Here is a 25,564-nt window from a genome sequence, read left to right as displayed (position 1 = left end):
CGGTAGTTTATGATAGCTGTTATTGAGGCTTAAATTTCAATTATACTGTTTGTTAATATTAAAATTACTATTAAGGTAGATCATAAGTAAATGTTTTTTGAGACAGATTTTTTTTTATAATTTGCCAAAATGAAGATCTTACTACGCTTTTTTTCAAAAATATAGCAAAAAGTATGGGTCACCGTGCTATTTTTCGAGCTATGAGTCGTTGAAAAATGCATAAATTTGGTTAGTTTGTTCATGAAAAAAACACATAAGAGTGCATAAAAAAAATTCTATGGCATAGAATTTTGAAATAAATTGTGAGAAGATACGTTTCATAATATATTTTAAGAAAATAAAAAGAAAACATGGTGTCACCGAACTTGTTTTCTTGCCACAAGTAAAAATAAAAAATTTCCCTATTAGTCCAGTATAAATTTTGTACTAAAAGAGTTATCTCCCCTTAAATGGCTCATTTGAAAAAAATGATTTTAAAAAAAACCAAAAAGCTTGATATTTGTCAAATTATTTTGAATAATACAATAAATTTACAAGTTTTCTTAATATAGATAAACAGTCTAACCATTAAATTGCAAGTCTGTTTCCAAATTTGTTGATTTGGGCAAATAACTAGACCGATTTTGTACTGTAATTGTACAATCCAAGATGGCGGTATACAATGATTCTATCTTAAATATATTTAAACGTTGAGTTATCACAAGAAAGTAACCCGCCATCATAAGTCCATACAATTGATGTCTCTTAAGTAATGATCGAGACCGAAATATTTGAAAATTCAAACCCCTAAAAAATCGTTGGAAGAGATGATCAAAATAAAAATGGTATTTAGGTATTGTAGAATCCAGACAATAAATCAGACTTTTGTATGAGGGATAATATTCCTTAATTCAATAGGACTTTACAAATTTTAAAGCTGCTAATCTTTTTGATTAACACTATCTAATATCCATAATGTCATGCCAGTATCAAAGTACCTGCTACTGAGCTTATAAACTCGGAAACTAACAGTCAACTAGCAGATGTATCTACCAAGTGGTAGTTATACCATTTTTTAAGCACAGGATACGTATTTCGATAATTTAAAAATGTCTCTTCAGAGATGCTCGATACGAAAATATACGAAAATATTTAAAAATCCAAAACCTCTTAAAACGATTGAAGAGCTGGTTAACATAAAAAGGACATCAAGTTTAGTCTAATCCAGATAAGGAGTCAAAAATGAAATGATGTAAGTAAGGGCACGAAGAGCACAACATTACATAAATATCATTAAACTGCAGCAGAAAATATTCTTTAGCATCTAAACTACTTTACATGTATAAAAAATAAAATGATAAAAATACTGAACTCCGAGTAAAACTCAAATGGAAAGTCCCTCATCAAATGGTAACAATCAAATGATAAAACACATCCAATAGAATGAACAACCACTGTCAATTCGTGACTTGGTACAGACATTTTCAAATGTAGGAAATGGTGGATTGAACCTGGTTTTATAGCCCTAAACCCCTCACAAGTATGACAGCCGTATCAAATTCCATTACATTTACAACGATGCGTGAACAAAACAGAAATAATAGGTAAAATTGTCATAGGGGTATACAAGCTATAAGAAGGCAACAAAATGGCAACACACCAATCAGGTAAAATTTCTTTTCAATTTATAATTGAATTTCATAATTGCAAATGAAATGCCTTCAAAAAACGAAATACCTTATAATTTCTTTCGCATTTCAAAGGACAAGGTTCACTTATGGCACAGAATGTTCTAAAATATCAACTTTATCATAAAACACAAAAAAGGTCTCAATTTGGTTTTTAAATTGGTCTCTTTCAAAAGTCTTAATGCTAAGTATATCAATTCTTTTCATAAGAGTACAAAATATTCTCCAAAGTATGCCCATTTTAGAAATTGGTCAAAATATGATGATTTTGTGAATTTTTCAGACCTAAAAGCTTTAGAAACACACTGGCCGCCACCTACGATCCAATATGTGTTGTAGCCAAAAGGTTCCAATTTTGTCATAGATTTCATCAATATAAAAACATTTTGGATCGTAGATGGCGGACAAAGTTAATTATGCCAAAAACAATTAAAATTATAGGAAAAAAGTACCAAAATTAACCTTTTAATACAAATTATGTTTATTTAAGGGATCATAGCTCCATAAAATATAAAGGAAAGTGCCAGAAAAAAATATTTTTGTCTTACTACCATTATCACAAGTACTTCTATGTGAAATTTGTAATTTTTTGGCCCGATTTAAAAAAAAAACAAAAAATTCAGGGCCAATTTTACCCCTTCGTGAACCTTCTCCTTTTATAAATGAATAACAGATTAATCCTGTTAGATAATTTAACTGTTCCCATCACAAGTATTATTGTTGTCACATATTTGTAGAATAAATAAAAGATCACAATTCATTCTTCGTGTGACAAGTCTTGTATTTTTCGTAATGCATGGTCCAATTTTATTCACTCGAAATGTTAAGAGCTTCGATAAGTATATAATTTTGAGTAAAAATACAAACATGGAGCTATGTAAATTAGCATTTCTTCAGCCCTTTATATGTATTACATATTTAACCCCGGACAATCTGTATGTATGTGCCTGTCCTGTCAATAGGTCTCTTCGTCTCATTGGCAATCATGCCACATCTTATTTATAAATACTATTTTTGATGTTCCCTTTAACTTCTTTTTGATCTACTGGTTCTAAAATATCATTTATATGATTGATCAAGGCAGGAAAAAAAATGATTTTGTGATGTTTTGATTAGTCGGATTTTAGCGTACCTGTCTAATATTAAGTTCATTAAACTCACCTAAACATAAAATAAGTAAGCAGTGTTAATAAGAGACCCAAGAGAGACACACCGCATCCTATGTAGGAAATATAAGTCAAAGCTAATTTATTTGCTTCAGACAAACCGCCACCAGTTTGGTAGATATCCTGAAATAAACATTATACATATAAAACATAGAAATAGTCATTATTGAATTGATTTTTAACTAGGTCAGGGCGACGTACCGATAAAATAGAAACATTACATAGCAATATTTCATCCGACTTTCTATTGTTGCAAAATATTAATTAAGAAGAAATCGAGGATTAGAAATACGTAAACTACGTCTTTCTTCTAGGATGATTTACCCTACATCTTATCACTGTATGAAGTAGTATCATAACATCTGAACATAAACTATTTTAATAGAATTTTATTACTATTCAAAAGGTTCGTTTTGTATTAGCCATATAGTTTTCTACGTTGTTGGATATTTTGATAACTTTTAAATTGTTGTCTTTATTATCTATTATTTGTTCATGACATTTGTTTATAGTTAGTTCACGATTGATTGCTACTGTAAAACAATGTTCTATCAGGTCATGGAATTTATATGTCTCATATGTGTGTTGCTTTTTATATATATTTTCTGATTGGCTAATTTCGCAGTTTTATTTTCGAAAGTTGAATCTAAATTGTTTCTTCGGTTAGAGTCCTTCATGCCTATTAATAGTTTTCAAATATATCGCATTTTAATTTAAGGTAAAGAATTTATTGATTTGGACATTTACAAAATTAACCATATTTCACCATGGCGTTGCAAGTTGTTGTTTTTTTTTTAATTCAGAGTGAGAATAATCATTTGGTATCTTTCGCCTAAAGAATGTTGTCTGTTGATCATTTTGTCATTTTTCATGGTGTCGTTTTTCTTTTTGACTTTTCTTCATTTTTTAAGCATAGCAAAATGTGATGATCAAAATTGATAATCGCTAACATTATAAATATATTTGATAACAAAAATAATAACGATAGGTTCGTAGTAAGCATGACACATTCATTAGTAGATTTGAGTAATAAAATGTTACAATGAATAATGGGATTCTTTGTACTTGTTTGACTTAATAAATATTTTGATATGAGCGTCACTGATGAGTCTTATGTAGACGAAACGCGCGTCTGGCGTACTAAATTATAATCCTGGTACCTTTGATAACTATTAACAAACTTTAAATCAGAAAAATGGCTTCATGCCACATTTATTTCTTTCAAACATTTAAATCATTATATAGGTATGTATTATCACCGCGTTCTCACCATACACAAACCTTAATATATTGATATTACTTGAAAACTATTTTGAATAGTACAAGAGTACTAACCATGAGTAAGGCAAAGCTAGTCAGATGATCACATTCGCAGTCTGTATGACTTCCTTTCACGTGTTCTTTTACTATACATCCTTGGCTCGACCATTCTATACTAGACGACCCAGTTGTTTTAACAAAAACACACTGTGGTCGATCAGAACTCTAGAAATGTTTTAAAGGAAGTTGAAACAAAAAATATATATATTTGAATGCTAATTAGGTACTTGAATTAAACATTTTTAGACATTGTAGTCTAAAAAAGGCAAAAGTACCCATTGTGGGCTTTCGATTGTTGGGTTCTTGTCTCTTTGACATATTCCCAATTTTCATTCTCAATTTTAAGTATCACGAAAATAATATGATATCAAGTAATTTTCCTTTTAAACGTTTGCATCCTTTGTCAGACATAGTAAATTGAATTGATATACATTACAGATAAGTGATATTATTTTGTAAGTTAAGCAAACATTGCCAATTCATATTACTTTTATTTAATTTTTACCTAAAAAGACTCGTAAAAACGTACTATTTTAAAACGTATGGTCGAACTGGTCCAGATATGTGTGCACCTAACATTTGATATCGTTAGAAATTTACAAATACAAACTATTGACACATATTATTGTAAAAATCAACATACTAAAATGAAAACATACATCATCAAAATGTTTAAATCTAAAGACGACAGGTTGCTTTAGTCCTTGTACATTAGTGTTTTGTACTGATGTTGATATGACAGGAGCATTTACTTCATTTACACTCTGGACATTGATAGGCGTCACTAGAGGTGCCTTCAGATTCTTTGTGACAGCATTCTGTGTACAAAAATTTAAATCAATTTTTAAACATACTGAAGAACGTACTTTGACCTATAATGTTTTACTTTTATAAATTGTGAATTTGATGGTGAGTTTTCTCATTGGCACTCATACCACATCTTGTTATATCTAATTACAATTGTTAGTCATAACTGTTTAAAGAATTACATAATTCAAAATAGGTACAAAAATAATTTGCGAAATAGGCAAAACTAAAAAAATCTAATAAATAATAATAATAATAATAATTTGAACAAAACAGCTTTATTAAATACGTAACATAGATATATAAATGGGTTATAAGTGTCATGAGACAACACTCCCAAATACTAAGGTTCACAATACATTTCTTACGATTTTTATTAGACATGCTCTTAATCAGACGAGGCAAGACAGTTATTTCAAACTCATTTGGAAAACTAAAGCATCTACTGTCAATGACAATTTCAGATTTTTTTTTAAAATTAGTTCAATATCTGCAATGAAAAGATTTTCTTCCTGACCTATATATATATAAAAAAAAAACATATTAAATGCTTACTTTGAAGACTTTGTTGTTACCGTATACCGCGAATGCAAGTCTTGGCGAATTACCACCAACCGTTTGGAAAAATGATGACGGGATAATTACTCCAGATTGCAGGTCTGTTAGATCAACCCCATCCTTTATAGTTATCTATAACAAATACATATGGTTCAATGTTTTAAAAATTGATTGATAATTCATTGATGATATTGATGAAATTTTCATAATATTGTTACTTTTGTAATTTCATAACTTTCATTACTATTGAACAGCGGTAAACTACTGTTGTATTTATAAAGGCTGTTGCAAAAAATTAAATGTTTGACTTCGATTTAAAACATTTGGCAAAAGTACAATAACACTTAAAAAGTAAACATGTGTGATCAGTTTTAACCTCTCTGCAAAAGTGTCAGAACAATCTGGTTTAGAACAGTACAAACCGAAATGTCCGAATATAATCGAATGAAGAACTGTAAAAAATATGTTAAGCGAAAGACCTATTAAGAATGTGTTCTAGAGTAGAAAAACGTTATTGGTACAAATAGAAACAATGTCGCTTCAGTAATGATTGATACCAAACAATATGAAAACGATCAACCTAACAAAAACGTTGAATAACAGATAAAACCAAAAAGAACATGAAGTATAGCCATATCCGGGCAAGGAATGTATGAGAGGGATATATTTCTTTACTCTAGAGTAGAACAGTCCAAAATAGTTCAAGGATAGAACAGCTATCGTTATGACTAATTCTGAAGGCGTCATGGCAACTGTTCGAGGACTGTTCTAGATCAGGCGTCATCACAGTTCGTGATATATTTTTAGAGTGGATAAAACTGATCCTAACTGTTATTCAATATTTTATAAATAAATTAGTTTCATTTGTTGATTCTGTGTGTCTTTATTCTCATAATTGAATGTTCTCATGGTTCAAAGAAGTAACATAACATGCAAATTCAACAACATAATTTGAGTAATATGTGAATGTGATGGATTGTGTAATTGAATTGAATTTTTGAACTTATCTTTTTTTTTTTGGAAATACATTTTTAATGATGAAAATAACCGAACATTGAATAATTCAATCATTTGAACTTGTCGGTTTGTAAAGTCATTAATCAAGTTTATCAAGTAACAAATAAAAAAACATACTCCATTTTTACTTATTCCTTGCGTTTGCGACACAATTGCTGCCATAGTTAGTCCTGAAAAGTTATTAGGGTCACTTTCTCGCACTGCTAACGCCAAGTTGTCTTTTACTGCTGTAAATTCTCCAGATGAAGGTACGATTCCATTAGCCAAACTTTCTACAGTCTTAACAAATCTATTGTGACATTAAAAATATGACAGATGTACATTTCAAATGCATATAAGAAAAACGGTTAATTTGTCAGTGTGTAGTGAAAAATAAAAAAAAGTTCCATTTTCCAGAACAAGTTACACGATCATCAGAAAAAGAAAGTGACAACTTCTATTGTATATTTTATTCTCATTAATATGAGTAGAATTTATCTACACATAGTGTACTAGAAATGTTTTCTTCTCATTTCCTATATCCCAGAGCATACAAAATAGATTCATATTATCTCCATTTTTGAGATAATAACTACTCAGTGTACATTGAAAAAAATATTTCAGAACAAAATATATATTAATTAGGCTACAATGATGGAACCTCCAGAGCAATGACTTGGGGTAACAACTAAACCGACATATTGCGATAACCAAGATCGAAGTTTGTTCACCTCTTTATAATCAATACACTTTTAAAGCCAGTATTTGACGTCGTATAAAAAGTATTTGAAGCAAGCTCTATATAATTTAAAAACAAAACCGTTTCAAATTATGTGTAACATAGAAACCTTATGTAATTAAACAGTATTATCTCATATTAATAGTATTTTTTTTCGTTGTCACATAAGCGTTGGATTTACCAAGCCATAAAATCAGGTTCAATCCACCATGTTGTTTTAAAATGTCGTGTCTCATTTCAGGAATATGGCAGTTGTTATCAAAAAGTTCGTTTCTATGTATGTTGCATTGGCATTTGGTTTGGATGCTCTTCAGTGTTTCTGTTGTTGCTTTGTTTTCCTCTTATAATTGATGTGTTGTCCTCTGTTTAAGTGTGCAACCCGGATTTGATTTCTCGCAATCGGTTTTATGATTTATGAACAGCGGTTCAGTACTGCCTTTATTAAGATTCTCTATTTTCTAATAATCGGAAGTATCATTACCTGTCAATTCGATTCACGAAAATGCTTGCAAAATTGATTATAGCTTTATGAGTATTGTGTCCATGATTCCTTTAAAAATTTCACGATAGACATTTTATTACTAGAAATCAGATTTTTATGTTAATTTGATGTAAAGCGTGATCATAAAACTTGACACAAAGACACGACATACCTTTCTGATGACTTGTACGTAGTTTCTGACTCTGTTATAACATTTCCTGGTGAGTTAAGTATATTACTCATTGTTTCCACCATGTCCTGACCTTTCTGCGTGTTTGTATATAGCGAACCTTCTATAAGCAGATCTTCAATAACCTCCACGGATAGAGATATGTCAACGTCGGTAAAAGAGAGCGATTCTCTGGATAATGAAAGAAGGTCTGACTGAATGCTGTTAACGTTATCTATAACAATATAAAGCAGAACATAATTTTAATTGCAACAGAATTAACGTTTAACATGTTTGAAGAGACCGGCACTTTTATCTCATTATACAAAACTAAACTCCAGTAAAAATAATTGTACTTAATTAAAAATTAGAATCGATAAAACGTTGGGAGTATAAGCATTCAAATGTACATGTAATCGGTATTGGTAACAGCTTTGATGTCGAGTGATCTTATCGTTTCCAAAATTTACTCTTGCGATAAATAGTTGTATCCTGGAGTTGTTTTTGATACACCTCTTTCAGAATTTTTTGTTTTAATTCTCAACTTTTTTTTTATTTGGCCCTCAACCTGTGTTGATTCCAGGATGTCAATGATGAGTCTTATATAGACGATACATGTATCTGGTGGACCAGATAATAGGTCTGATGAGACATATATATATATATATATATATATATATATATATATATATATATATATATATATATATTGTTTGATCTCTTGATAAGTTTTTGTTATATAGAATAACACTTACTACTATCAACGTTTTTGTTGGCTAGCTCAGTAAGAGACTGTGTGACTTGATTTATATATTGACAAGTCGAAGTATCTGGTGCATTCCATACTGGTTGTCCTAAAAGGTCTGTGGAACTATGAAATATGATAAATCAAAGTAATCAGCTATTGGTTGAAAAAAAAAATCAATTTATTACGTGCGAGGGTTTTTTTTTTTTATTTTACTTCATCAAGATCGCCCGTACCTACCTAAAATACAGAACGCAAAAAAATAGAACTAACAAAACATGGGATGGGCTATATGAGCAAACGTTGTATAAGAGAAATAAATGTCTAATGTCAACATAACATGAAGAAAGCAATGCTAGTTTAAAAATTAAAAAAAATATCAATTCAACAACAGTCTAAAACTGTGTTTTGATTCTGCAATATGTGGTCTAGGTGAGAAAAGGTGAGGGTGACCGCTCGTAAAACTGGATTCATGCTTGTAGATTATGTGCATGTAACAAGTCAGTCTTTGTGGACACGATGTTATTCTTTGTCATTTATCTGTGTCTTTTTTTATATGTTTATAATTTAATTTTGGATGTAACGCGGTTTCTGATTGGCTGACGTTATTTTGTTATGAGCCCATAGACATAATTTAGTCATGTGACCGTGACGTCATCAACGTTTTTTCATGGGTTTCTACGGTTTAAAATGGAATTTAGAATTAAATTATAAGAAATGACTGTAATATTTTTTCTGTCTATTCGAAATAACATAAAAAATATGGTGCACACTGTTAAATAACCCGCTACGCGCGTTATTCAGTGTGCACCAAATTTTTTATGTTATTTCTTCATAGACAGAACAAATATTACAGTCATTCCTTAAATAAAATCGGAGGAATTGGTAGTTGGTTCTTCGCTGATTCTTATGCTATGCTTTTCCATTTTTGCTTTAGAAAAACGTAATTGGAACAATGGGGTAGGCAGTTATCTTAGAAAATACAAACCAGCACGGATATGTGCAATAGACATAACCGAAAATCTTATTGATTACATAAAATTGAGAATGGAAATGGGGAATGTGTCAAAGAGACAACAACCCGACCAACTAAAAAACAACAGCAGAGGGTCACCAACAGGTCTTCAATGTAGCGAGAAATTCCCGCACCCGGAGGCGTCCTTCAGCTGGCCCCTAAACAAATATATACTAGTCCAGTGATAATGAACGCCATACTAATTTCCAAATTGTACACAAGAAACTAAAATTAAAATAATACAAGACTAACAAAGGCCAGAGGCTCCTGACTTGGGACAGGCGCAAAAATGCGGCGGGGTTAAACATGTTTGTGAGATCTCAACCCTCCCCCTATACCTCTAACCAATGTAGAAAAGTAAACGCATAACAATACGCACATTAAAATTCAGTTCAAGAGAAGTCCGAGTCTGATGTCAGAAGATGTAACCAAAGAAAATAAACAAAATGACAATAATACATAAATAACAACAGACTACTAGCAGTTAACTGACATGCCAGCTCCAGACTTCAATTAAACTGACTGAAAGATTATGATTTCATCATATGAACATCAGGCACAATCCTTCCCGTTAGGGGTTTAGTATCATACCATCATAACATATATGAGAAGAACATAACCCGTGTCATGCCAATAACTGTTTTTAGAATAAATGTGTTTAGTTCCGATGCAAAGACTTTATCAGTGACTCAATATTAACGCCAAAATATGCAATCTTTAATGACTTGACAACAGTATCGTAATTATATCCCTTCTTAATAAGTCTATTCAAAGGTTTTGTAAGTTTCTGAGGTGAATACTGACACATAAATATTTCAAAAGCTGTTTAGCTCATACTCATTACTATCGTACTACCAATCTCATTTTAATCGTATCTCCATAATTTGTAATTACCAAATGCGTGTTGCTGTAGCTCCTGAATTACCAGAACAGGGTACAGTTGAAATTTCTGCTGGGAAAACCGGTTTCCATTGGAACTGGCCTTTAGTATCACTTGTAGTTTCTTCTGGACACTTGCCATCTAAATCATAAAATAATTCCTCTTTTAGAAATATTGTCAGACGTATAAATCAGAAATACATCACCTGTAGGACAAACAAAAGGTATAAAATATCTTTAGTTGTCTATTTTGGCTTTGATATATCTTAGTTATTGTTTAAAGTTAATATAATTGTAAATAATACAAATAATTCAGCAAAGTAATTGGATATGTATGGTTCAAATGACAGATTTTAGACATATGGACAAGAAAATATAAACGAATTACAGAACATTTACAAAAAAATGACAAAACAAAATATACCCTTATTATGAGTAAATGAATATGGTAGATTGACATTATAATGACTTATTTCTGTAATATTAGAGGCTGTTGGATTTATCAACTACAACAATTATTATTTAACTTAGATTTAGTATAACCAAGACAATTTTATTATTGATACAAATGTATTATTATTTGTAAAAACAAGGATACAGGGTCAAGCAAAACAGACTTTGAATGATCAAATAAGCATTTCATCTAAGTGTTATTTATTTAAATATATTGTCATTACTTTATGTTTACAGAATTATCTAACTAAACATATGAATTTTAGAGTGTATAACACTCGGCTTAGATTGTCTTCACATAATTTGTTTGATGAAGTATACCGTTATTATGGAGTAAATATGTTAGATAGAAAGTGTACTCTTTGTACTTTGAATACCACTGAAAATGAATTCACTTTCGTCTTACAATGTGAATGCTATAGAGACTTAAAGTGACAGTTTAGTAAACCTTATTATTATATACGTCCATCTCGTTCAAATTAGTGCAACTTATCAGCACTGAAAATGTAAAAGATTTGAGTAGTTTGTGTAAATTATTGTTTAATGCACTTAATCATAGGACCGAACTGTTAGTGATCAATACTTGATATTTATTTGCTTCTCTGATGACTTATATCATCTTATGTTATAAAAATGTATTTGTATTTATTGCACTGATAAGCATAATGTGCTTAAAGTTATAAAGAATTGAATTGAATTAACAGTGCGGTATATCTTTCCAATGTTTTAGATTTATTTATTTAAAAATCTGGATTAATTATGAAAGAATAATAATTACCAAGGAGAGTAACATCTGTACTGAGTATTGGATAGGCTGGCGAGTACAAGTGTGACAATTGTGGGATTTGTTTTTTAATGAAGGAAGATCGATTGTCACTGTCAACCTCTTCTATTGTGGTTATCACTACTCTTACATTTATAGTCCTTTTTGGAGACCTGAAAAATTAACTCACCATTACCAAGACATGTAATTAACATGTAAGTCACAATGTTTGGTTAAAATGTTTCAATTTATTAAACAATAAGCAAAACAAACCAACAAATATAATTTGTAAATGATACAATAAAAGTATTTTTCAAAGTAAAAAAAGTAACAAGTGATCAATGTCATGCGTACAAAGCCCTATTTTCGATTGATCTTCATGAGAAACACGCAAAGTCGAATATTTAAAAGCCAAGGATGTATAAGAATAAAATACGTTGAAGAGCTATAAACCAAAAAGGACATAAAAAGTAGCCAAATCCATCTACGGCCAACTTTGCCTGGGAAAGTGGAGATAGTTCTTGTCTGTATCAGTTCATTTTGTTCGATATCATACCTCGAGCCTTCGTTATAATACATTCGATATGACAAATGCCATGTAATAATCTGACATTATTGCACACCTGAGCGACTTATTCAGATTATAACGCCTTTCCTGTAATTAGTAATTTAGACTAGTTCATGTATGCCGATATTGAGATCTTGGACCACCGAGGAATAGAAGTTCCTATATAATATCTATTCTATTAGCTTAACATTTCATTATACAAATATTGAAACGTATAAATGGCATTAGATTTTTTATAAAACATCAACCTACTGGACGAATTTCTTTCTTTCACTATATTTTACAGATCATTTGGCTCTTTTCCTTCAAATTGAAGCTTCTGGGTGTGTAGGCTTGATCTAACGAATAATAGATAGTTATCATTCTTGAAGATTTCCTTCCGTTTTGTACTAATGACCGGACTATGCATAGACTATTAATTTGATAATAATTATAGTATTTTGTACCCACTTTATATTTATATTCTTATATAATTCTATAAAAACTCCAGTAAACACGTAATTGAGAGAAGAAGACACAATGGACAAACGTTAAATCAGAAAGATAGATACATTAAACCAAGGCTTATCCGTATCATTCTTTACTTATATAACAATACAAATATTAAGAATTTTCGCTTCTCTTGTTTTTGAATTTTTGCTATATATTCGGAATCCTCTGGTTTTATTCATGTAGTGCGACTTAAATAATTCTCCGCTACCACCTAATTTACATAATTTTATATTACATATAGTTTAAAAAGCCATATTTGAAAACCTTATAAAACCCTTGTTATTTTTTCATATTTTGTTTTTTTTAGAAAAATGGTGCCAATGTATAATATAAAAAAGTATAGAAAGAATTATTTTCCGTAAAATTTTCAAAGTCTTATATCTTAAAAACAAACATATGGACTATTTTGTCCCCTTCTTTTAAATAGCTTGTTTTTTTTAACAGAGTAACAAACATCCTTAAAAAAGCATATCTTCAGAGAGCTAAAATAAACATCTAGAACTCTTGGATGGCACACTTACAAAAATATACATGCAGTTGATTTTAAATAATGAAAATTATTTATCAAAATATATGTAAAAGTAAAATTCAGAACGGAAATTCCCTTAACAAATGGCAAAACCAATAGATCAAACACATTAAACGAATGAAAAGTAACTGAAATACTCCTGAATAAGTAAAGGCATTTCCTTATGTAAAAAATTGTGGATGAAACCAGTTTTTTGTGTATGAAAATCACAGAAAACTTCCTTATGTTTAGTTAATATTGATCCGATACTGTGAAGTAATGGACAAAAAAAGGCATAGCCGCATAAACCAATTTTCCTGTTCAAATATAAATAACTGAAATTTTAGAATTAAATCAATGTAACTCACATTTCAATTTCAACTTTCGTTATATTCTATAAATATGCATTCGTAAAAATGTTTTGTAGACAGATGGAACTATTAAATTAAAAATTAAGAAACAGTTGTAAATCTTTAGACAAATATTCGCTATAACCAACACATACATAAAATTTTAAATGCATATCAATATACCACCATACCAGCAATCCTTAAAACAAAACGTAGATTCGATGTAATAATGCCATTTAATTCTTGTTCAAAGCATAAAATAGTGCTTTTCAGTACGTACGATTTGAATAGTTTACACCTATAACATGTATTTAAATAATACCTTGGACGAGTCAATACGATAGAATACAATTGTGTTTAACATTTCTATGCAAAAATATCACAGAAGGTTGAAAACGTTAAGCATGACCCAAATTGGAGTGGACTATGCTGCTATCAAGCATGGTCAATGCTAACAAAGCACAACATTATGATTATAGCACGTCTTGAAACCTGCAAAAAAAATGTCATTGTATCAATCGAAAAGCAACTAAAATTAACTTATTCATTGATTCGAACAAGAGGTGTTACGAATATACACCACGCACCTTCTGTGAGGACATGAGATAAAACTGATCAATACGATATGCTTACATGTGCAAAACGTATTGACAATTTTTGCATTTGTATTGCTTGTTTATGTGCAGAAACTCTCGTCGCGATATAGCTTATTTGCGACAATAAACAATAAGCAATATCCAATAAATCCTTTACATTGTATTATGTTTTGTTTTGTAATTTATCGTTTTAGAATCTTTGCTTTGTAAATTTCAAAACTCTGATATTGTAAAAGAAAAACTTACTCGATGACTGTAACTGTTGAAACAAAACTGCCAAATGAATCAGCTCTGTTGTTCAGGGAATTGTCAATCTACATTATTCAATATTCATAATAAAAATTTACATAGAGAATACACAAAATAGTTAATATGATTTTGTGAGAAATAGTGCTGATGATTGTTCTTTTTATATCATTTGAATAAAAATTAAAAAAAAAACACCATTTAGAATAGATTGGTAATCTATGTGTGAGTAGCTTTTGGATTGTGTTATATTGTTCTCGAATCTTTTTCGCTGTTTCACTTTTATATTCAGTCTTTATCTTGATTGTAACTGTTTTTAAACAGATTAGCTGACCATTTAATTTGTAAAGAAACACTCAATAAAAGGAAATGAGAAGTATGGTCGTCAGAAGACTATACTTAGCCAAATCATTCAGACACGTGAGTGAAAACATATGCGGAAAAAAAAGATATAGAAATCTACGTGTAATCAAAACTTCCAAAAAACGTGATGGATATCAAACACTTTAAACCGTAAGGCAACCTTTTTTGCATGACACACCTTACCTATGGTATTAGTTGTCAAAGTGATTAATTGATCAAATTATGAATTAAAATGCTTGAAGAAATAACGTTAATAATCACCTGAGACTGAACAGCAGTGACAAATGTTGAGTAGAATATCAATCCAGGATTAGATAAACTATCTGGTATGTCTGCATTCACAACTAGTTTTACCATATAAGCCGAGGTGTGTAATCTACCTATATTAGTGTATATAATAGGAATGAAAGTAAAATATAAAAAAAATGCAAAATTAGTTAACTACAAAATGTTCAAACTGCTTCCAAAGGTTTCGTAAATTTGGCCTCCTAAAAAACCTCCATGCCTCTATTTGACAAAATATGTGTTATTATTTACCACTAATAACTTGTCTCAATTAAGAAAAGGTAAGACCGGTAATCAAAAGTAAGACGGAAAATCATACCCTACAAATATGTTAAGCATCATTCATTGATTTTTAACAGAAAAATTATCTCGATAAATAGCATACCTGTTTAACTTTTAAACCAACATATAAGTCGTATTCAGGATAATTACTTGCATACCTTTTTTTCTGTATTTTATATCTCTTTGCTAAAACTATTTTGTTTGGAAAAAGATGTGCCTACACAATAGATCATAGTAAAATAGGACTGTAAGATCAGAGTAAATGAATTAAAACTGAAAACGATATGATATGAAATTACTCTTTTCGTAAACAAAATTAGTGTCGAACTTTACGGACACCATCACCAGTTGGTAGACCGTTATGGAATAACCGTTTTACAAATGATATCGAATATGTTTCTTACGTCGTAACTACAATCCCCTTCCCTTTCATGAATGTGACCTACCGAATTAGACTATTTACTGGATTTGTTATCACATAAGCAACACGACGGGTGCCGCATGTGGAGCAGGATCTGCTTACCCTTCCGGAGCACCTGAGATCACCCCTAGTTTTTTGGTGGGGTTCGTGTTGTTTATTCTTTAGTTTTCTATGTTGTGTCGTGTGTGCTGTTGTTTGTTTGTCTTTTTCATTTTTAGCCATGGCGTTGTCAGTTTGTTTTAGATTTATGAGTTTGACTGTCCCTTTGGTATCTTTCGTCCCTCTTTTAAGGTTTGTCCTTAATTAATTTCCGTTCTTTGACAATAGTGTTCCGTTCCTTCCAATTAATACAGTTTATATTTGTCAGATGTTTGATGTATACACTAAAATGTTTTTTGTATTAGCTTCTTTGATTTTAATGATGTACTATTTTTGTTCATTTCAAATCATTTACGTTCTAGAAAAAGAATATTTAAAACTTAGAAATTTGTTATTATTTTAATTATCAGAAATATCAGAGGTTCTTTTTACTACATTTGCAGTATTTTGATTTCAAAACCTTAACCTTTTCTTAATTTAGACAAGTTATTATAAGGAGATAGTATCACATATTTTGCCAAATACAGACATGCAGATAATGGTTAGTAAGCCAAATTAAGATCAGAGTTTATTTTACTATATTTGCAGTATTTTGATTTAAGGAGCCGTCGTTTTGTCCTTTACTTGAAGAAAACTACAAATGTATATATGTTAAGACGGAATAACTCTTTCTTGTCACAGTGTATAAAATAAATAGTTACACCAAAAATGAAAAGAACACGTTATATATTGTTTGTGTCCGAAGCGCTTTTTGTTTGGATTTAACTTCATCAAAACACTAAAACAGTCTTAGATATATATGAAAATATATATTTTCATTTGTTTTTCGGTTTTGTTTTTAAAATATTTATAAATATAAATGTGAGCATTTTCATTTCAAATTGAATAAATTATTTTATTTTATTTTGTTTGTTTCTTTGTGATGTTTTCTACTTTGAAAGGTTGCTGCAAAGAAAGAAGCGTTTTAATCAAAAAGTTTTAAAGTTCGTTGAAAATGTTCATCGAAAGTTTCACGGACGTTATCATAATTTGACAGACTGTTATGTTATAGCTGCGTCAGAGACGATGGGGATGGATCGTTACCACAATCGTGTGCTCTTTTACCCGATTTTCTAGTAATTTTAATCGGAAGTAAAAACTATTAAATTGAAAGTTGAAAATACCACTAAGGATTGAATTTATACTATATATGTTTTATTACCGATTCTTATAAATGATAAATTTGAAGAACAATTTCAGTACTGTGAATTTTTGATACTAAGAAGTACTCCACTTTGTAGTTACGTGTCTTTACTTCAAATGTATTATGATACAAAAGTACACTTGGAAAGGTATCTGTGTAGGAGTTCTTAACGCTCTGTTTAGATTAACAAACATATCTTTATTAGATAGATGAAAGTGTATATAATTACACAATAGCATTTCGATAGGATATGAAATTACTCTTTTTGTAAACAAAGTTAGTATCGAACGTTAAGGTTTGTCCTTCATTCATTTCCGTTCTGTGACAATAGTGTTCCGTTCCTCCCAAATTAATAGTTTATATTTGTCAGATGTTTGATGTATACACTTGTTTTTTGTATTAGCGTCTTTGATTTTAATGATGTACTATTTTTGTTCATTTAAAATCATTTACGTTCTAGGAAAAGAATATTTAGACCTTGGAAATTTGTTATAAATTTATTTTATCAAAAATATCAAGTTTGTTTTACTACATTTGTAGTATTTTGATTTCAAAACCTTAACCTTTTCCTAATTTAGAAAAGTTATTACTGGAGATAGTATCGCGTATTTTGCAAAATACTGGCATGCAGATAATGTTTAGTAAGCCCAATTAAGGTATTACTATATTTGCTTTCAGGGGCCGTCGAATTGTCTTTTACTTGAAGAAAACTACAAATGTATGTTTAGACTGTATGACTCTTTCTTGTCACAGTGCATAAAATAAGTAGTTGCACCAAAAAAAAAAAAAAAAAAGAACACGCTGTTTAAATTGTTTGCGTCCGAGCGCTTTTTGTTTGAATTAAACTTCATCAAAATACTCAAAAATGTTTTTGAAATATTCTTTGTTATGTTGTCTACTTTGAAAGGTTGCTGTAAACAAGGAAGCGTTTTAATCAAAGAGTTTTAAAGTTAGTTGGAAATATTCATCGAAAGTTTTACGTACTTTTGAATGTTTGATACTAAGAAGTACTCCACTTTGTAGTTTCGTTTTCATTACTTCAAATGTATTATTATACAAAAGTACACTTGCAAAGGTAGCTATGTAGGAGAGCTTACCGACTTTTTTAAATTAACAAACATATCGCTATTAGATAGATGAAAGTATAATTACACAGTAATATTTTGAAAAAAAGCCAAAGAGAAGCCTATAATTTACAAGTGGGTATATAAAACAGATGACAAAATACAGCCAAATGAATTACAGATAATACCATATAACACTATATTAAACTACATTTATACATATCATTGCATTTAAGTATGTACCAATTAGATGAAATTAAATACATTATTTAATTGTGACCGGAAGTACTCATATCACATCTAACACATGTTATATCAACTGACCCTTCAAAGCTGGTTTATTACAAAGCTCTCCCACGCAGCAGAATTTACACCGAGCAGTTGGTTGTCCATAGCACTGATCGGCATTGTTACGTTCACTTTCCAGACACTGGCTGTATGATGTGCATCCTTTATTTATCATTAACCCAGAAGATACATACACCAATTCTTCAAAACATGTAGGCTGCAAGAACAAATTCTTTCACTTAAATGAGAATACCAATTTTTCAAAAAGTCACATTGACAGCCAATCAGACATCAATTAGAGTAATATTTAGTAAAAACTGATTAATTAGTAATGAAAAGGAAGACGATTTAATTCAATATGAATAAAATTAACAATAAAGAAAATAAAGTGTGTGTGATAGGGTTACAACTACTAGTATTACAAAGTAGAAATCTACATAAATTTGAATGCAATTAAATATCTTAAGATTTATTATGACAGCACAGCATTTTACAATATTGTTCATCTTCTAAGGAAGAGAGCAATGCATGAAAACAATAGAAAGTCTAACTTAATGGTTTGTATACTGCACGATAAAGTGATCTAATTATAATTAATAATAACATTAACGGTGCCAATTTTTCTGCACTAGATGTGCATTTCGACAATACATGTCTCCTCAGTGATGCTCGTGGCCAAAATATTTGAAATCCAAAGCTTATATAAAAGATGAAGAGCTATAATCCAAAAGGTCCAAAAAGTATAGCCAAATCTGTGAAAGGAATCAGAGCTTTGCATGAGGGAGATACATTCCTTAATTTATAATAATTTCTAACATTTTGTAACAGTAATTTTTAATAACGCAAACAATCCGTATTTTCATGCCAGTACCAAAGGTAAATTAAGGTTTAAACTTTCTGTTTATTGTCACGACAAAAATAACAAGTAAAAACATAAACAGATATGATTATATAATAATTGCTTTGTCCCGATCGTACATATTTTTCCATATATAGATGACATGTTAACGACGTCTCAATAAAATGTGTTAATTATGTCCTTGAGAGGGATTAAGAGAAACGTGGATTTTGTTTTTATCTAATTTTGTCAATCACAATTTAAAAGTTCTTGTTTATAAATAACGCGATAAACAACCGATCTATAATAAGTGTTATCTAGTCCTGATGAGTATGCAATGTTTGCAATTAGAAATAAAGGAAAAATTGACACCACATTTTATTTCGGGAATGCACGTACTTAAAACTGAAGATTTTATAACATTTGATTTTTTTTTTGCCGACGACAACTGATGAATTACAGGCGTTTGACTTACGACAGGGAAATAAAGCTTGTGGCGGGGTTAGTCGGGTAATACATGGTCTTCTCTATACTCATGTACCTTAGCATCTAAGAAAAATAACTCAACTACAAACTTAAGTTTGTTGACTAGCTCGCTGCGTATATCCTTTCTGAGCTGCCGCTTTTATTACAATACAGCAATATTATAACAACATAACATATATACAAAATACTATTTGCCATCATCTTCAAAATATCAATATTCAAAACACACAAAATACTGTTTCGTGGACGATCAGGAAAAACCAATTTGGAAACCTGCGTCCTTTTGTCAATGCCATGCGAAACTCAAGTGTTGGACCACACTCATAAAACATAAATGTGGATGTACAAAAAATGCTTAATCTAACTAAATAAAAGGGAGTTTTAGTCCGAAGACTACGGCTATAAAAAATTTATAAGACAACATATAATCCAAATCCGATTACGGTTATATAGCCATACCATATATATAAAAATTATATATAACAGACCATTAACAATTAACAATTGTCAAATTGAGCATTCTTTATGCTTATGACAAAATTTGATGTACACAGTACGAACGCAAGGCTAGAAGTGATACTCATATAACTATCTATTTACCACTACAATTTTTGGCGCCAAAAATTCATACGCCTCGGAAATACCTTACCGAGAAGACAATAAATTCACGCTTTAGTGCGTGCCGCGGGAAGCATCTAGTCTTCTCTATACTCATGTACCTTAGCATCTAAGAAAAATAAGTCAACTACAAACTTAAGTTTGTTGACTAGCTCGCTGCGTATATAGAACAACAAAGATAGAGTATAAAGAAAAAACTGACAAATTGTTTAATCACAGTAATGTACGAAACAAACTTCAAATAAATGACAGCTAAACAGCGGACAAAAAATTTGAACACAATGACAATTTATAAACCCAAATGCTCTGAAACTTGTAATCGGTTAGCAACAGAATCTGCTACATAACCATCCTTACTTGAATCACTCTTCCACCTTCCGTGTCTTTTCCAACACCTGTCATTAACACCTGCATTAGCCGCCGAAGTGGCACCTCCTGACCGTAAAGAATGTAAATCGAGATTAAGCTCTGGAGCGATCATTTTTAAACACTTTATCATACATTCTCTTACAGTAGTATAACTTATAGGCCTATTAACCTTAATCAAACCACATTTATCTTTAGATCTATATAAAGGACAAAATAAATACATGTCTGTGGATATTTCAATATTCGCCAAACCAAGATATCTTAAGAACATAGAATAAGGACAAGCTAAAAACTGCCCCTTGGATACCAACACATCATCTCCAGCTCTATACTGGTCGGTCTTACTCTTCCTAATTTTAAGTACCAAATAACCTTCTTTAAAAGTGACATCATTGCATTTCAATTGACTCAATTCATTAAAACGTAGAAAAGCACTAAAACTTAACAAAATCAAGACAAGATCTCGTACAACTGTTAAATCATTGGAATATTGATACATACTACATAAATCAATTAAAATATCTTTAGACACTGGATCTTTCTTGTTGACAGGATTTTTTGCGGTTCGCTTAGCAGACTCGAGTAAATTTTGCACAAATGTGTTGCTAGTTGGATCTAACTGACCACAAATTTCGTGAGCCCACTTAACGGAGTAAAAAGCAGTGTTAACAGTACTAAATGTACCACCATTATCTAATAAATGTACAAAATATAAAGCTATATGAATTGGAGATGCTGGCAAAGAAAGCAAACTATGTTCTATACAAAATCTTTTCCATTTCATAAAACCATAATATTTTTTATCAGTACTTTCACTTCTGGCATCTAGTAACCGTGTAGATAAACTCCTCACTAAATTATGTAACGAATATCCCTCTTCAATTCCACTGTCCTCCACGGCTTCGTGCACAAACTGCTCGATGTTTAAACCTGTTCCAAAGATAAAAACACATCAATCAAATCTTATCTTAAATGCAAGCATCTTTAATGTTCCTTGTTTCCCAAATAAACCATTATTACCTCTCCCTGTAATAACAGAATTCTCTTCTGTCAAGAATTTTTTGTTGTTTATAAAACGTTTACAATTCCCGTTTGATTCACACAATAATACCCAATAAGGTGCAGATTTCCAAAAAGGAACTAACAAAGTACCGTTTGCTTCGTCTTCCAAAAATTTTCTAATAACTTTACAAGCCAAATTAGGCGGTGGGACGACCCAATTGTTTTCGCCTTTCCAATTTTGCTTAAAAGCATCTACTGCTTCTGTACAATTACACCAAAATTTAGAATTAAATCTTGTACATTTAGTGTTATAGTCTGTGGCAAATCTGTCCACTGTATGAATACCCCATATATTATCTAAGCTATTAAAAACGTCAGTACTGATACCCCAGTCATCACAATCAGAGTATCTACTCAGATTGTCTGCCACTTTATTTTGGTCTCTAGGTATCCATTGTGTCGTAATTTTACAACTATTTTCAAAACATAATGTGTGCAATTCACATGCTAAAACCTGAAGGTCTGTTTTCCTATTCCAGTTTTATACTATGCTAGTAACATTTTTATTATCTGTATTAATTTGTAATGTCTGGTTTTTAAGCAAGTGCAGAGAACTATTGACTGCCTCGAGTTCACGCCATGTAGAACTCTTGATACTCTCATGATCTGCCCAACTACCCACTACAGTGTGCAAACTATTTCTGGGCGTTATCAGACTACTGTTCCTCTGAACATCGCTAGAGTCACAGACCGACTCAGCACTATTGCTATCAATAGCAGGGACTACAAATCCCCCAAAACCAATATCTGAGGCATCCGTATAAGCCTTAAGATCATACAAATCTGACTCATGCAGATTCACACCCATCTCATTCAGATCATTTACTGAATTTAACCAAAATCTAAGCTCACCAACTGCTGGAGCTGTCAAAGCAACCAGTGACTTCCAACTGGCTCTAAGAACTATACACTGGTATAATTCCCTTGTCCTTAGTCTTACCAGACTTCCAAAAACAACTTGCATTGAAATAATTTGTCCAACAATACAAGCAACCAGTTTTGCTCTGTATAAAATTTTCCCTTTACTGACACCTATTTATTAGGCAAAAATACATTTTCTGGAAGTACTTTAAAAGGTATACCGTAACCCTTTTCTATTACCTGTAAAATATAATCAGTCGCACCCGCTTGTTTCCATTTGTGTATCGATAAGCTGAGTTTACCTACGGGACTGATCAATTTAGTGGGTGTATTTAAATGTCTAGACAATTGATCTACACATTCCTCACGGTTGAGTGAACAAATACTATCATTGCCGGAGTCTAGTAAGTGAGCATTGTTTAAATGAGCTGTTTTCAATGTTAAACTTTCATCAATGAAAAAACTTAAAGAATTACTATTTCCATAAACATCATTATATGACAATAAATTACTATGTGTACTTAACTTCTTATTCTTTTCTGGGCATTCAAACTGCCAATGGCCTGGTTTATAACAGTTATAACACACTCCTGGCCTCATAGCTGACTTAGAGCCACCACTGTTGTTACCATTATCTGCTGAAGTTGAAGGTCTAGAATATGGAGTTGAACGCTTCTTTCTGGATTTTTCTACCTTCGCCTTTCTCTCTGCACGCGATGTTGCCCTCATGATTTTCCTGTCGTCTTCCGAATGATTGGCCAGCGAATTTGAAGTGTATTCTTGGACTGCTCTCCAACCATGTTCACACGAATCAGCCATTTTAACTAGTTTTTGACGATAAGCTAAAAGTTCTATACCTTCACAAATTCTCTGTTTAGCGTGAGCGGACTTGTCATCTGAAGAATCCAAACAAGATTCTGCTTCCTTGAATGTCGCGTTCATCTTCTTGTTGAACTTGAACTGGTCTTCACAGCTCTTTTTCTGGAATTTGTATGCCGTTAAAATGTCACTTTGAAGTTTACACATCTGCGCCTCCCAACGCTCTTTTTGTTGGTTGCCGAATGCCTGCAATCTTGATGTGAATAGTCCATCTAACTTGCTTAAAAAATCATTTTGAGACCTTTGAATTTCTTCTCCAACTATCCTTTTTACGTTAGTTTCAACGTCCATGGGGTCCATTATGAGGAACTGGCACTCAGAAAAAATTTGATGTACACAGTACGAACGCAAGGCTAGAAGTGATACTCATATAAATATCTATTTACCACTACAATTTTTGGCGCCAAAAATTCATACGCCTCGGAAATACCTTACCGAGAAGACAATAAATTCACGCTTTACTGCGTGCCGCGGGAATTATCTATTTCTGGGAGCTAAATTATTACTCTTACATGAGACAGTGTTGTAGCAGTTCCATACTAGAGGAAACAAATGGAAAATCGCGTCGTAAAAACAAAAATCTAACAAAACAAATTAAAAAAAAAACCAAGGAGACAAATTAAAAAAAAAAAAAAAACAAGGAGACAAATACATAAAGTACCAATCTAAAAAGTATCAGTAGGATTAACAGGATAGTAAAAGCTAATAACAACTAATAAGTTAACCATTAATATGTTGTGTACATAACAAGCTGTTATTGTAAACGACTATAAATAAGTATAAACATATTAACTTGTGATACACATATCAATATGCTCGTGTCTTGACTACACACATTAGAAGCGTGACACTGTGGCACATGTTAGAAAAGATTTTGAGAGGGATCAACTAATTGTAATTAATTTCCTAATTTAATGAAACATTAGATTGTGTGAGAAATTGAGTGCCTACGGGTCAATTAATATATGTAACAGTTATTTGGAATATCCAGGAATATGACAGTTGTTGTCCATTCGTTTGATGTGTTTGAGGTTTTGATTTGGCCATTTGATAAGGGACTTTTCGGTTTGAATTTTCCTCGGAGTTCAGTATTTTTGTGATTTAACTTTCTATCTGCATACTAAATCTCTTGCATATTGGTTTAATTAATATTTTTTCTAATGAAAACAAATGTTTATTTTATATTGTAAAAGACTAACTCCGTGTTGAAGGCCGTACCTTGACCTATGATGGTTTACTTTTATAAATTGTTACTTGGATAGAGAGTTGTCTCATTGGCACTCATACCACATCTTTCTATATCTGTTAGTTACATTTCTGTAAATATAGACAATATAATGTGCCATAAAAACTCCAATTACAGCTAAAGCAGTGCTTCTTTTACTATGAACGTTCAGAAAAAAAATATTTCCAAGATTGGAAAGTTGATATGTACTTCTATTTTATTCTGAGGTCAAAGCATTTGTCTATGCAGTTATTTTCATCATTTATATTCCCCGAACTTCAAGAGGTAAAACTAATACTTAAATTCTGAACTACCCGTCCATTTGCGTGGGTCTTCATTAGAAATAAATGCTTGTCTCTACCAAGTTCTAGTATATTTATCCTGGAATCATCCCCAAGTTATGAAATAAAGAGATCATATATGGGAACCAGTACGTTAAACAAAACAAATTATCTATGAAAATTATATTTCTCCCCAAAAGAATCGTGGTAAACAGCTGTGTTTACAAATTGTAACCTATATGCCTTTAATTCACTGGTTATATTACCCTAGTAAAAGATGTGCTCAAAATAAATGATAAAACAAAGATATTCACTTAAGTTTACTATGCTACTAAATTAAACATTTGCATTTACTTAGGTTCATCGCGTGTTTACTTTGCAACATTTTAAAACTTGTGCTAACCTTCTTTTTTCCATACCAAATTTGACGCTAGTATACTTT

The 25,564-nt window shown here is 31.2% G+C and overlaps 1 protein-coding gene across 2 annotated transcripts in view; it reads right to left on the bottom strand.

The window, feature by feature from the left end:
• The window catches only part of LOC143048189 (adhesion G-protein coupled receptor G6-like), a 71,107-nt gene that overhangs the window by 10,423 nt on the left and 35,120 nt on the right, over positions 1–25,564 (bottom strand). For both annotated transcript variants that reach the window (XM_076221720.1, XM_076221719.1), the window contains exons 9-20: positions 18,540–18,720; positions 15,143–15,261; positions 14,519–14,586; positions 11,774–11,931; positions 10,558–10,684; positions 8,659–8,774; positions 7,907–8,138; positions 6,653–6,824; positions 5,516–5,650; positions 4,813–4,971; positions 4,169–4,318; positions 2,829–2,956 (exon numbers count right to left, since the gene is read on the bottom strand). In XM_076221720.1, coding sequence (XP_076077835.1) covers positions 2,829–2,956; positions 4,169–4,318; positions 4,813–4,971; positions 5,516–5,650; positions 6,653–6,824; positions 7,907–8,138; positions 8,659–8,774; positions 10,558–10,684; positions 11,774–11,931; positions 14,519–14,586; positions 15,143–15,261; positions 18,540–18,720 — 1,745 coding nt within the window. The remainder of the gene's footprint in view (positions 1–2,828; positions 2,957–4,168; positions 4,319–4,812; positions 4,972–5,515; positions 5,651–6,652; positions 6,825–7,906; positions 8,139–8,658; positions 8,775–10,557; positions 10,685–11,773; positions 11,932–14,518; positions 14,587–15,142; positions 15,262–18,539; positions 18,721–25,564) is intronic.

Source organism: Mytilus galloprovincialis, chromosome 10 (assembly GCF_965363235.1).
Source record: "Mytilus galloprovincialis chromosome 10, xbMytGall1.hap1.1, whole genome shotgun sequence".
Classification (NCBI taxonomy): Eukaryota; Metazoa; Mollusca; class Bivalvia; order Mytilida; family Mytilidae; genus Mytilus; species Mytilus galloprovincialis.
The sequence above is the reverse complement of the archived record's forward strand: the minus strand, read 5'-3'. Positions and strand labels throughout refer to the sequence as shown.